The sequence below is a fragment of the Drosophila guanche genome, unplaced genomic scaffold, assembly GCF_900245975.1.
Source record: "Drosophila guanche unplaced genomic scaffold, DGUA_6, whole genome shotgun sequence".
In the NCBI taxonomy this organism is placed as follows: domain Eukaryota; kingdom Metazoa; phylum Arthropoda; class Insecta; order Diptera; family Drosophilidae; genus Drosophila; species Drosophila guanche.
This window is the reverse complement of record NW_022995750.1, coordinates 5902123-5915359: the sequence shown is the minus strand read 5'-3', so window position 1 is coordinate 5915359 and position 13237 is coordinate 5902123. Positions and strand designations below refer to the sequence as shown.

General features: G+C 48.3%; 1 protein-coding gene across 3 annotated transcripts in view; it reads left to right on the top strand.

Moving 5' to 3' along the window:
• LOC117586336 (protein single-minded) overlaps positions 1 to 13210 on the top strand; it is a 32709-nt gene extending 19499 nt beyond the window's left edge. Inside the window, exons 4-9 of one of the 3 annotated variants that reach the window (XM_034276331.1) lie at positions 3319 to 3443; positions 7684 to 7773; positions 8836 to 9340; positions 9408 to 10246; positions 10311 to 11102; positions 11500 to 13210. In XM_034276331.1, the coding sequence (XP_034132222.1) occupies positions 3319 to 3443; positions 7684 to 7773; positions 8836 to 9340; positions 9408 to 10246; positions 10311 to 11102; positions 11500 to 12093 (2945 nt within the window). In that variant the 3' untranslated portion in view covers positions 12094 to 13210. Of the gene's footprint in view, positions 1 to 3157; positions 3246 to 3318; positions 3444 to 7683; positions 7774 to 8835; positions 9341 to 9407; positions 10247 to 10310 lie in introns of those variants that run through there. The other 2 variants (XM_034276330.1, XM_034276329.1) reach the window with 2 other exon arrangements.
• The last annotated feature ends 27 nt before the right edge of the window (positions 13211 to 13237 follow it).

Below are 13237 nucleotides of genomic sequence, written 5' to 3'. Positions count from 1 at the left end.
AGAAATCCACTTAAGTGGAGTTTATTGTTGCTTGAAACACAGCGAAAATCAAGGCTTGGCGCTCACAAAGTTAGCTGCAACTAATATCGAATTTTGTATACGTTTGCCATCCACAAATGTGTTCAGATAAGTGGGGAATGTCCTTAACTCTTGTTTAGGAAAACCTTTTTCCAGTTTAAAGGGTAGAAGACAGCAGAATAGTGACTGGCAATATGGGAGAATTACTCATGCATTTATCATTAATTTAATCGCCGAACCTCTGAATCCATTGACTCACTGAATATTTGTATATCCATGCATTAACTCTAACTATAATTGCCCTTTCTTTCTCCATCTTCCTCAGTAAAAACCTTTATTTTTCCAAGCCAAATGTCTCATTCCTTTTCCTTCGTAGCACCTCGAAGTATCCCCAGCCCTTAGTCAGCCTTCCTTTCCATTTACCACCATTAACCATTTTTTTTTGTAATGCCCACACCTCGCGATTGGGGATTGGGGATATCCATCCGAACAGCGCTGTCAATTATGACAGCTGCCAATGGGTGAATGGCTGAGCGGCTGGTGGATGGGTGGTTGATGCCTCCTGCCTGAGGCTTCTGCTTCTGTTTTTGCAGGCCACTGGCGCTGGCGCTGTCAGTTTTCCAATCAAATTCGCTGATGGGTTTGACATTTCCATGACATATTTGCTTCTGTCGGCACGGAAAATATTTGCCAAAATGTCAGAAAGTTTAAACTTTATTTATTATTTTGCGCCAAGCCGTGCCACCGACTACGGGCCACGCCCAGAGCCAGCATAATTGACGCCATTTGGGTGGGGTAAGAGGGGGAACAACACAGAGGAAAATGGAAAATGTGGAAATGGGTGGAAAAATAGTGGAGTGGAGTGGAGTTGGAGAGCGACTGGAGTTGAGGTGCCGTCAGAGTGCAACGTCATTAGGGCGAGTATCTTTTGGGTCTTCTTCTTTGCTGTTTGCTGCGCACGCTTTTCCGCTCTTTCGCTTTTCCCTTTTCCCTTTTCCCCTGCTCCATGCTCAGTGTCTGTTCGCTCGGGGCTCACCATTTGGGTGGGGTTTTGGTCTCGCTCTCGAACATCGGCATCGCCATCGCCATCGCCGTTTTTATGTACATCATCTAGAGTCGCCCCGCCCCTTGTTTTGCAGCTGAGATTTTGCGCTTTTCCGGTCTATCCCGGACAAAGATTTTCATCCACCGCATGACCACAGTACAGGGTGGATGGGCCCCATTTAACGGCTCTCCAAGGGTTGGTCATCCCCGCCAAGATGGCAGAGAGAGAGAGAGAGTAAGAGAGAGCAGCAGCAGCTACGGAAAATGTGTCGTAAATTTGCTTTATTTTCCCCCATGTAATAATACAATGTAAGAGTAAGTGCAATAAAAGCGGACGTACCTTTTCCCCCTGCGCAGATTTTGTAACCCAAAACTAAAGCTAAGCCCCAAACCCAACCCCAAAATCTAGTCCAGCTAGAAAATTAATTAAATGAGTTTATGCACGTACCAAAAGAATTCAAATATGTAAACCAACCAGAAATATTCATAAAAAAAAAGAACCTCGAAATGAATGTAAACTGAGCCTAATTAAATTATGAATAATTACGGCCAGCTCCTAGGCCAAGTGGCTGTAAAAGGATCACGCCAGGATTACACGCACATGATGCAATTTGTTTGGGCCCACATTAGGCTGCTCCTGGTGCGGGAGTGGGAGTGGGAGTGAGAGTGGGGACTGTGGCAACTATTTGTTTTATCGCACTTTCGCTAAAATGAACAATCTTTCTCGAGAGAAAGAGTGTGGGAGGGGAGAAACAGAGCGGAGTCACTTTTGTTAATTTGATAAAAAGGCCACCAAAAAGGCCGAGATTAAACCGAGGCGACAAGGAGCTCCAGTTTCGCGGTTACCCCAAAAGGTAGGGCCACAGAGAGGCAGAGGGGGCGGGTGTCGTGGTAGGGTAAAGGGTCATTGTGGTTGGGCAGTGGAAGGGTCAGTGTGGTTGAAGGAGTGCTTCAGGGCACCGCTAATTGAAATTGAAGCCAAACGCTGAGAGTTATGTTTGTATACCCTTTTCAGAGGGTATTACGCGCTCAGACAGATGCCTTAAAGTGTATTTATTTATTATATTCATGATACAGCCTAGGAAAAAATCAGTTTCTGTAGGAAACTAAATTCACGAATGCCCACAAACCACTTCATTGATAGGTATATATCCACATACCCCTATAAGAGGTATCTATACCTTTTCTATATACTTTTGTCTGAACTTCTTTTTGTCTTTCTTGGTGACTATTTTCTGTTGAACTAAAATCAGAGAAAATATATTTGGATACTGTCTAAATCGTTTTAAATGATTTTATGTGGAATACATTACCATTTCCCAGGAATTTAAGCCAGGAACGAAGGACACGCAAAGGGTATCTACACAAACGACCCTAAATTCTGGCGCTTCTCTCACGTTTTATGTGTTCTTAGGGGTTGCACTTAGGGAAAGGGAAGGGCTACAGGCGTTTTCCATGCGAATATTAAGCATTTTTCTCTGTTTTTATTTTAGTTGCTGTTTTATTTCACTTTTATACATTTTTTATTTCACTCATTTGCGTTGATAAAAATCATAATTTATGGCATCAGACATCAGCCGGCAGTGGGCATAATTTTTGGCCAACGAACGGCAGGCACTCCACAAACCTCCCTTCGGCAGGGCCTACCCTATCCTCTTGTAGGCCCGAAAACCTTTTACTAATATTGTGAAAATATATGAAGTTCCATTTCTTTTATCGTTTATCGCGCATAAATCAATTTTTGTGACAAATTTATTATAAAAACTCTGCCGCCAGCGAGGCCAGAGCCAAGAAATAAATAAACAAAAAACTCCAGAGAGTGAGAGTCGAATGGGAAAATGGCTGCCCAAGGGTGGGTACCATCAGAGGGGTGGCAGTGGTTCGGCGGGGCGAAAGTTCTCATAAAATATTACAATGACACCATAAACAATTTTTAGTACTTTTGCAAAAGCTGTAAATATTTATTGTACGAATATTTGGTGGAATTTCGGGGCACCTACCACAGATATACATTTATATATACATATGATATATTGGATTTTTATGAAGTTACTATGGTTATGCCACCTCTCTTTGTCCCCGTCCCTCTCTCGGCCAGTTTATAAAACAATTGTGTGGAATATTTATGGGCAAGCAATTTGCTCGGGGTCCCCTCCTTCTGAGGGGCACATAAAATATTTATGGTTAATAAAATATCCCAAAAAATTCCTTCATAAATATTAAAGTTTCTCTCTCCTGCTCCGGCACTCTTTGCAGTTGTTATGCATAAGGATAAGGAGGAGAACGGCGTCCTGCCCCACATACACGCACACGATGGCTACAGGACACGGGAGCTGGGCGCCTTCGAGCACGGCCTGCTGGATGGTGATATGTTCCTTCAGGTGAGTAGTATCCAGTAGCAGTAACAGTTTCCAGTTACAGCTCCAGCTACAGCTACAGCTGTCTCCCCACCAATCACCCACATTTGTCTTCATCAGCTTTTGTTTGATGGCTTCATTGGGGCACACAGGATATGCCACCCACCCATAATCAATCAGCGTCTTGTTATCCAAGAGGGAAACAGAGAGACAGAGAGCTTCCATTGATAAATGCGAGACACGCAATCGAAGGTTGAGTGAGGGTCAGGCAAATGGCGCTGCAGAGCTTCGATTCCATCATGCCGAATGGTCTGCAATTAATAAGTCCTGTAATTGATTATCCCAATTGAAGATTATATATCTAGGGGATGGTGGAGATTGAGGGGAAAACTGACATCTTCAGGCTTGCCAGATCCGTCTCTCACACACTTGAAGGTCCAAATGTTGGTAAACAATTTCCCAATCACTTGATTTACAAACGATTGCTGATTTCTGTGTAATTAATAAGCGGCCATCAAGCCACAAAACGAGGCAACAGCAACAGCTGCACCAAAGTGGAACAACACATAAAAAGTTATGCATTTCAAGTTTATGTGCCACCAAATAAACAGCAATAAAAAAAAAGAGTAAAGCTTCAATTAAATTGTCGCAAAGCACTCCCTCAACAGCGCCCCCGTGCCGCCTCTCCCCTTGGGGCAGTTGCATGTTTTTGTTGAATTAAAAGTGCATGTGTCTCTCTTCCTGCATGTGTGTGTGTGTGTGTGTTGCACTGTCCGAGGCGCCAACATATGCACTTGTCACAGTCATGACAGTTTAATTTAATGCCCACATAGCTCACCGGGCATTGGAGCAGCGAGCAGCGAGCAGTCGGGCCACCAGGCAAGTGCTGCCACACACGTCTGACACTGCCATTGCCGCAACAGCCACAACAGCCACGACCTGGGGACAGACACACACGCAATTGTGCAACAACGCGCATTGCAACAACGCGGCCTGGCCTGGCCTGCCGCCTTCCCTTTGTGTTTTTTTGGCGCTGCACTCCACACACAATTCAATGTCAAAGTCTCTTCAACTAAAGCCACAAAACCCCCAGCCACAGCTGATACTCCACACACCATACACACACCAGTTGTAGAATGTTGCACATTGCAGTTTCGTGTTTGGCTGCATTACGTATACGCAGGGTGTCCGCCGCCCCGAAACAAATTTGAATGCAAGCCTAAAAAAGCCCACTACGGGCAGTTCAGGCCCTCTTCCTGACTCCAGCTAATTGTCGAGCTCAAAAACTGCACAATTGTGCATTTCCGTGCATATTTTGAGTCTGTCTCGCAGAGGAGGAAAGCGCTTGGAAATGTTCTGGTGGGGGAAAAGGGCTAAGGTAGAGAGTAGGGTGTGCATATTTAGTTTTAATACCTCAGGTATTTGTTACCTGTTGCCCCTTGCTGAAGTTTTACTTTTTGCAGCAGCTGTATGGCTCACATATTATCATTAGAAAATGGCATTTTGTCACGCAGCTCGTGCCCGTGCCCGTGCCCGTTCCCACCCCATTCATATATGGAGTATACACCGTTTAATTGTCTTCCGTTTTCACTGAAAGTAAAACACTTTCAACACCCATTTTCAACTGAACTAGAGTTGGCTGCATGCAACACGTTTTTGTTTTTAGTTTTGGCAGGCAGGCGGGCATATACTAACTAGAGAGCTGGATCTCCTCTCTCTCTCTCTTTCGCGATTGGGGTGGGCTTTATTGAGCAATTATCTAGGAGAATATGGACAAATTGGCCAAACTAGGCAGACGACTATGCCGCCTCCTCCTCATGTCCGTCTGTTTGTCCGTCTGTTTGTCCGTCTGTCTGCCTTTCCTGCATCTTTGGCTAGGAAATGATAAAATAATCGCTGCCAACTTATCAAATCTACAAAGTGAAATGCAAGATTTACCCAGAGACACAAACGAGACCCACACAGAGATGTTTACCCATAAAACCACACACGGCTAAACCCATAAACACACGGATACTTTTCAACTCACACAAAGGCGCCTTGTAAAAGTATCTCTTGGATGTAGTTTCCTCTCCACTCTCCACTCTCCACTGTCCACGTACCCCACTCAAAAGACGGGCGTGTATTATTAAAATCGCATTAGAAGACGCCGCAGAAGCAGACGCAGACGCAGACGCAGACGAGAGCTTGTCTAAATTGTAGCTGCTGGAGGGAAAGAGAGAGATCCTATGGAGTGTGAGAGAGATGGCCAGAGAAACAATTAGACTGTGGGGAGAAATCTTTCATGTCCGTATAAAAACATAAAATGCCGCAAGAAATTAAACGAAAGGAGAGAGGCGAAGCAACAGAGTAACCAATGAATGAGAAAATGATAATAAAGAAAATATGTAAGCAGGATTTGGAATGGAACACAGCGCGGAAAATATACTCTACAGAAAATAGATCCGAAAATGTGTGGACATACATTTAGGATTTTTAACAACAAAAACGTATGAATCTAGTCAATGTATTGATGCCAGTAGCCATCAAAGAGCTTCGAAATAGTTATTAAACTTCAGCGATTGAACCTCTTCCTGAGAAGTATCTAAAACATCCTCTCTCTGCCTCCGTTGGCTACTGGTTGAGGAGGATCTTTATGACGTTTATTGATGCCTGACTCCTCGTCTCTTTGCATCTTAACTCAGCTCGGACTGATGACAATCCATATGCCATATCCTTTGGGGGCTGTTGATGCGTTTTAAATGATGACGCCACTTAGCATTTATGTCGGCTAATGCCAATGCCCCTCTGCTGAGGAGCCACAAGCCAGCCCCATTGGATTGTTTCCCGCTGTTTGAGGCTCTCCAGATCAGGCTCTCCTCTGATGTCGTCTCAGTTTCAGGCCGTCTCTGGCTCTGCCCTGGACCTCCTGCTCTGTAATTAGCAGCAATCGCGCACATTTTTCTCCGGCTCACAACGAGCAGGGAGAACTTCCTTTGGGATGAGGCTGTGGCTGTGGCTGTGACCAATGTGGTGGCTGCAAATTGATATTTAAATACGCCCGTATTAATTACGTCCCGTATTTGTGTGCCGAGTTCTGTTTTTTGTTTCTGTTGCTGCGTCCTTCTGGGCTGGCTTTTGTTTTTTATTAATTACCGCCGCACCGCAACAGAGGCACTAATGGAGCATTGGCAAATTTGTCTTTCGCTGCGAGGCCGGGTCTCAATTTTCATTTTCATTTCATTTCACACGTTGCACGCTGCACGTTGCGCGTTGCCAGCAGCAACACGACGCTTACCGCTTACCGTTAGCCGACTGTGTTCCGTTGTGTTCCACTTGAGATCTGCAGAGGAGAATCGCATGCGTGGCGTCCATTAGCAGTCCATAAAACCCGACTTTAAATGCAATCTAAAACAATAATGCGGCCCCCAATAATACAACAAGAAAAACACAACAACAGCAGCAGAACACAACAATGAAAATGATTACAAACTTTTGCATGGTCATATTTATCGTACATTTATTTCTTGTTAGCCAAGTCTCGAGTCGTCTTTGGCGACGTCAACGCATATCCGAATAGATAATTACAATGGATCATCTCTGCTGGGGTAGGAGTGTGGACTCTCTGTGTGTGGAATGGAAACCTGCAATTACAGCCAAAAAAACTTTGCCTCCCTCTGCCTGTGTTCGGTTGAAACGCATTGATTTAATTGCCAGCCATTTCCTGGTTGTGTTTGATGTGGAACTCCACACACAAACACACAGAGAGAGGGATCGGGCGACCTGTGGCTTGGATGAAATGAGCCGCTTAAGCGCTGATTACGCTTTGGTTGCGGCAAGCGCCGCCATCATCTCTCGTTTCTGTTGTGGCAAGGTTCATTCATACTAAAGATTCAACCAGTCATGGGACAGGCACTGAGAGAAATCATAGAGCCACAGCTAAGTGTATCCTGGAGTTGGCTCCGATTAATGGTTCAAGTCTGACTCCTCCAATCATCAATCATTTCTCCAAGTGTAGTCAAAACGCCGTCGGCTTTCAAGATGGATAACATTTCATTCACAAATACAGCATGATGAGCCCCACAGCAGCTACTGTAATTACCCCTTTCTGTGGCGAGTCATTCATTCATCTGTCCATCTATTGATTCCTGCACCTTTGCCACTTGCTACTTGGCTCTGGAGCAACATGGATGACCCCAAGAATAGATTTAATTCATAGTTTTGATTTAATTTTGATGCCATTCATTCAGATTCACATTCTCTTGGTTTTCTTTTTGTTTTGCAGGCCCTAAATGGATTTCTAATGATACTGACATGCGAAGGCGAAGTCTTCTTTGCCACGCACAGCATCGAGAGCTATTTGGGTTTCCATCAGGTAAGTGCCGCCGAGTTGCTACAATCTCTATGTATCTCCATGTGTCTTTCTCCTCGCATCATTTTGATTGATTTTAATTGCCGAGGGCTCTCTTTTTGTTTGGTTTTTTGGGTCAAACTCTGGCATGCGGAAGCTGTCTGACAGACAGAAGAAGGGAAGGAAACGCACAGCCAGCGAAGCAAGTGCTAAAGTGAACCAATAATCCTCACGAACATGAATTCTAAATACCCTAAACCAATGTCCCGAGATTCCCATGGTTCAGGGTGCCCTCTGCAAGTGTTTGGAAGCAACGTTCCTTAAGTCAGTGTATTGGAAGCTGTATCGATTGGGGTCTCAGACAGATCATAAATTAAAATCAGATTGCGCAATCGTTGGGAATTTCCAGCAGCAGGAGGAAGGCTGGCAGTGGAGGTTCAGTAGCTGGGCGTTACCAGATTGATTCCGATTCCCATTCCGATTCCCATTCCCTTTGCGATGCTGTGGCTCTTCCTTTATTGTAGTTTTTTGCCTACTTTATGGTCAAAATGGAAATTGAAATTGCAGTTAGCTTCTCCCCCTTCAGTGTCCAGTCTACATCCTTTCTTGGCTGCTTGTGTTGTTTTTTTGTTTTTAATTTAGTTGTAAATGTGTAAAGCGGCACATGCCACGCCCCGTTTGGCAGCTCAATTAAAAGCGTAGCTCTTGGGATTCCAACAGGGATTGGGATTGGTGGGGCAAATCAGTGGAGTTTGTTTGCTTTTTTTGCGCTAAAGAAAGTTTTGTGTGCCAAACCGGCAAGGGGAATCCCATGGCTTTTGCGTATCTGGATTGTGCTCCCCCCCCTCCCGAGGTAGCCTCCTCCGCCCACTGCCCTTCTCTGCTCCTGGCGCGTGCAGAATTTATGTCTCAATTTGTGGCCAACATGAACATGGGGCGCATTTTCAATTTGCGCGAATTTTGATTTATACGCCCCGAAAACCAAAGGCAAAAGGGAATCCAGAACGGGGAAGACAAAGTAAAAATCAATACGAGAAATTCCGTTCGAAAAGAAGAGTTGACTGACCCTTGTCTCTCGCTCCACAGTCGGACATTGTCCACCAGTCAGTGTACGAGCTGGTCCACTCGGAGGATCGCGAGGAACTGCAGCGCCAGCTGCTGTGGAACAGCTTCCTGCCCGCGGACATGTCCAGCATGCAGCTCTCGGAGACGCTGGCCCCGGACAAGGCGCTCTACCTGGAGCGCAGCTTCACCGTTCGCTTCCGCTGCCTGCTGGACAACACGAGTGGATTCCTGCGGCTGGACATACGGGGTCGCATCAAGATTCTGCACGGCCAGAACCGAAAGACGGAGGAGCCGCCGCTGGCGCTGTTCGCCTACTGCACACCCTTCGGCCCGCCCAGCCTCCTGGAGATTCCCCACAAGGAGAACATGTTCAAGTCGAAGCACAAGCTGGACTTCTCCCTGGTCTCCATGGATCAGCGCGGCAAGCACATACTGGGCTATGCGGACGCCGAGCTGGTCCACATGGGTGGCTACGATCTGGTGCACTACGACGATCTGGCCTATGTGGCCAGTGCCCATCAGGAGCGTAAGTTGCAGTCACCAGCAGCGCTGCAGTCTTCTGCCGCTACAGTCTGCCTCTCTCTCCCTTTCAGTTCTCAAGACAGGCGCCTCGGGAATGATCGCCTATCGCTACCAGAAGAAGGACGGCGAGTGGCAGTGGCTGCAGACGAGCTCCCGTCTGGTGTACAAGAACTCCAAGCCGGACTTTGTGATCTGCACGCATCGCCAGCTGATGGACGAGGAGGGCCACGATCTGCTGGGCAAGCGGACCATGGACTTCAAGGTCAGCTACCTGGACACGGGCCTGGCGTCCACCTACTTCTCGGAGGCGGACCAGCTGGTCGTGCCGCCCAGTGCCTCGCCCACGGCCCACGCCCTGCCGCCGCCCGTGACTCCGACGCGGCCCAATCGGCGCTACAAGACGCAGCTGCGGGACTTCCTCTCGACGTGCCGCAGCAAGCGCAAGCTCCAGCAGCAGCAGCAGCAGCAACAGCAGCAGCAGCAGCAGAACCAGCAGACTTCGCCGCTCGGCGGCCAGGTGGGCTCCCCGGCGCCTGCCGTGGCTGTGGAGTACCTGCCCGACCCAGCGGTGGCTGTGGCTGCCGCTTATTCCAACCTCAATCCCATGTACTCGGCCTCGCCGTATGCCAGCGCCGCGGACAATCTCTACATGGGCAGCTCCATGCCGGCCAATGCCTTCTATCCGGTCAGCGAGAATCTCTTCCATCAGTACCGGCTGCAGGGCGCCGTCGGGGGCTACTACACGGACTACCCGCACTCCGGGGCACCGGCATCGGCGTATGTGGCCAATGGCTTCCTCTCCTACGATGGCTACGCGATCGCCTCCAAGGCGGACGAGAAGTGGCAGGAGACGGGCAAGTACTACAGTGGCTACAGCAGCGGCTATGGCAGTCCAACGTCTACGCCACAGGTGAGTGGCAGCCTCCCATCCATGGGCAATCCTTAAGCTAATCTTTGCATCTGTTCCACTGCAGCAAATTCCCCTCAAGACGCCCAAGTCTTCGCCGCAGGTTATGGAGGTCATCTCCTGCTCCTCCGATGGACCATCGCCTGTGAGTGGTGCCACGCCCAATGGCGCGATACCCGTGACGCCCAAAGTGGAGCTTGCCGCAACAGCAGCGACGGCAGCAGCAGCAGCTGCGGCAGCGGCAGCGGCAGCTGCGGGCGGGGATCCCTACGAGCGGCAAACGGTGCTGATGTGGGGCACCACCCACTCGAGTGGCGTTCCCTTGAACAGTCTCCAGGGCGGACGCTCTGGCTCGCCCCAACGCCTCGCCACGCCCCTCACAAATGGTCTGGGATACGCCACGAACAACAACAACAACAACAACAATGAGCATGAGCCGGCGACGGCGGCCAAGTGGAACGGGGTGAAGGAGCTGCCGGGCAAATCGGCCAGCGCCAGCACACCGGAGAGCTATCAAATGCAGCACGACGACTCCGGACTGTACTCTGCCTCCTCGCACACGACCTCGCCCCAGCAGCAGCAGCAACAGCAGCAGCAGCCACAACGTGGAGTTGGTTCCAATGTTAGCGCTCCCAGTATTCCCCACACGCACCCAGTTCAGGCCGTCACGGGCACCGGCACCGGCACGGGCACAGATCATCAGGCCGTGCACCCGTCCAGCTGCCACCAACAGCAGCAACAGCAGCAGCAACATCAGCAGCAACAGCATCATCATGGCCACCCGCATCCGCACTCGCATCATCATCACCATCATCATCACCATCATGAGGCGGCGGCGCATCATCAGCATGCAGCAGCAGCAGCAGCAGCGGCAGCCGCAAGCAGCGAGGTATGGACGCCCGCCTCCTACTCGCAGTACTCGCAGTACTTCACGTATCATCCGCATCCGCATCCGCATACGCATTCGCACCCGCACCACACGTCGGCGACGGCGGGCAGTGGCGGACACGTTCCGGCGGCTCAATCGCACCACCTGCACCACGGTCACGGTCACCGCTAGACCCTTGGGGGGGAGGGGAATAGATTGCACCCAGTATTGAAGCACACAACAAATCACTGTACTCACTGTAATTCCCACTGTAATCACAAGAACACACACACACTGATACACCCGTGCACCCACAAAGAGTGCTCTCTCTCTCTCTCTCTCTCTCTCTCTCTCTCGCCTGACTACTAACCGTAACGATCCTCCCTAGATCATACTCACGACCCATCAGCAGCAGCAACAGCAGCAGCAGCAGCAATCTCTTGGCGGCTATCCACTGCATCATCCACTGCAGCTGGTGGGAGGAGCATCCGCATCGCCGCCGCCACCCACTCACCCACCCCGCTCGCCCACAGCCCTGCCCGCAGTCAGCAGTCTCCTCAATGGTGGAGCAGCCACAACCGATGCCGTCTCCCCCTATCAGCAGCTGGCCATTGTCTCCACGCCGCTGGTGATCTGCGCCGAGGAGGTGGGCATGGCTCTGCAGCCGCTCAGCGACAGCAGCGAGCCAACGCGGATGGGACGCAAGTCGGCCAAGCAGCAGGTGCAGCAACAGTCCTTGCAACAGCAGCAGCAGCAGCAGCAGCAGTCCGTGCAGCAGCAACAGCAAACGCTCTACCAGCAGCATCATACGCATCATCATGCACATCCACAGCAACATCCGCAGCATCATCTGCTCTATCCGGCCAATATTACGGCGCACACAGCCTTGGCCTATGCCCCGCCGACGGCTGGAGGCGCCTATGCCGATGGCAGTCCGCTGCTCTCCTTCTCGGAGGTGACCAACACGCTGCTCAACCAGTGAGCAAGAGGGAGGGAGCTGTAGGAGCAGAAGAGCACAACCATGTTCAACAGTTTTGCCAAAATGTGGACTATGACTATCGTATCTTCCATAATCTGAACCCCAGCACCAAGCAACCCAGACACCCAGACACCCAGCAACCCAGCAATCGATTCATTTGGCTACTCCTTGGTTGAATCTGAGCAAACAGCAAGAAAAAAAACGAATTCTATTTATTTTACTGTGATAATTTATAGATACATTTATTGTATAATTGAAACTATATCCTTAATATCCGTATCCGTATCCGTATCCACACTTCCATAGACACACGAAAAGGGCAATAGGATTTGGGTACAAAGCCAGCACAAAGTTAAGAGGGGAACCGAATCGATAGATAGTTAGATCCCTTCGACAATCAATTTCAGTTGTAGTTGTAACCAAAGATAATTCTCTAACTAACTTAAACATATTGTTTTAGCATAATGCCCTACGATCCAGATTCAGATTGCGCCCAACATTAGTTACAAAGTAGAACAAAGTGGAGGGAGGGCGATGGATGCCCAAATAGTTGCGTTTAAGAGTGCTTAAGTAGAATCTAAGATAATACCAGATGCTTGTATCCATATTTAATTTAATTTAACCCTAGACATAGTGCGCAATGCAAGTTAATGTAATTCATTCATGATTCCTATGGTTTAGCATGTAATTCGACTAATCCCTCAGCGGATATACGTACTGTACATTTGTACATTTAAAGTTTTCTTGAAATTTCTAGTCGCCCGCATAAAACAAACATTTACTTATAAATTATACAAACTACCATACTATAACTCCACTTCGATTGTGTCCAAGCAATTTCTGTTCTGTCCTTTGTAGTCTGTACTACGATGACAACATGACATGGACCTTTGGCATAAGCTAACAAAATGAATGCGTAATGTTTTCGATGAGTATTCGCATCCAAAACGAAACAAAAACAAAACAAAAACATACAAAATATGTAGATACTCTCTCTCTCTCTGCTAATCAATGGGAAACATCATATCAATTTCAATTACAAATTTATTACGCTGCCCGAGTGCATGTAAAGCGCCTATCCAAAACAATCAGAGCGAAATAAATCTAGAAAATAATCGAATTAATTAAAGTGGGAAATTATTGTTTG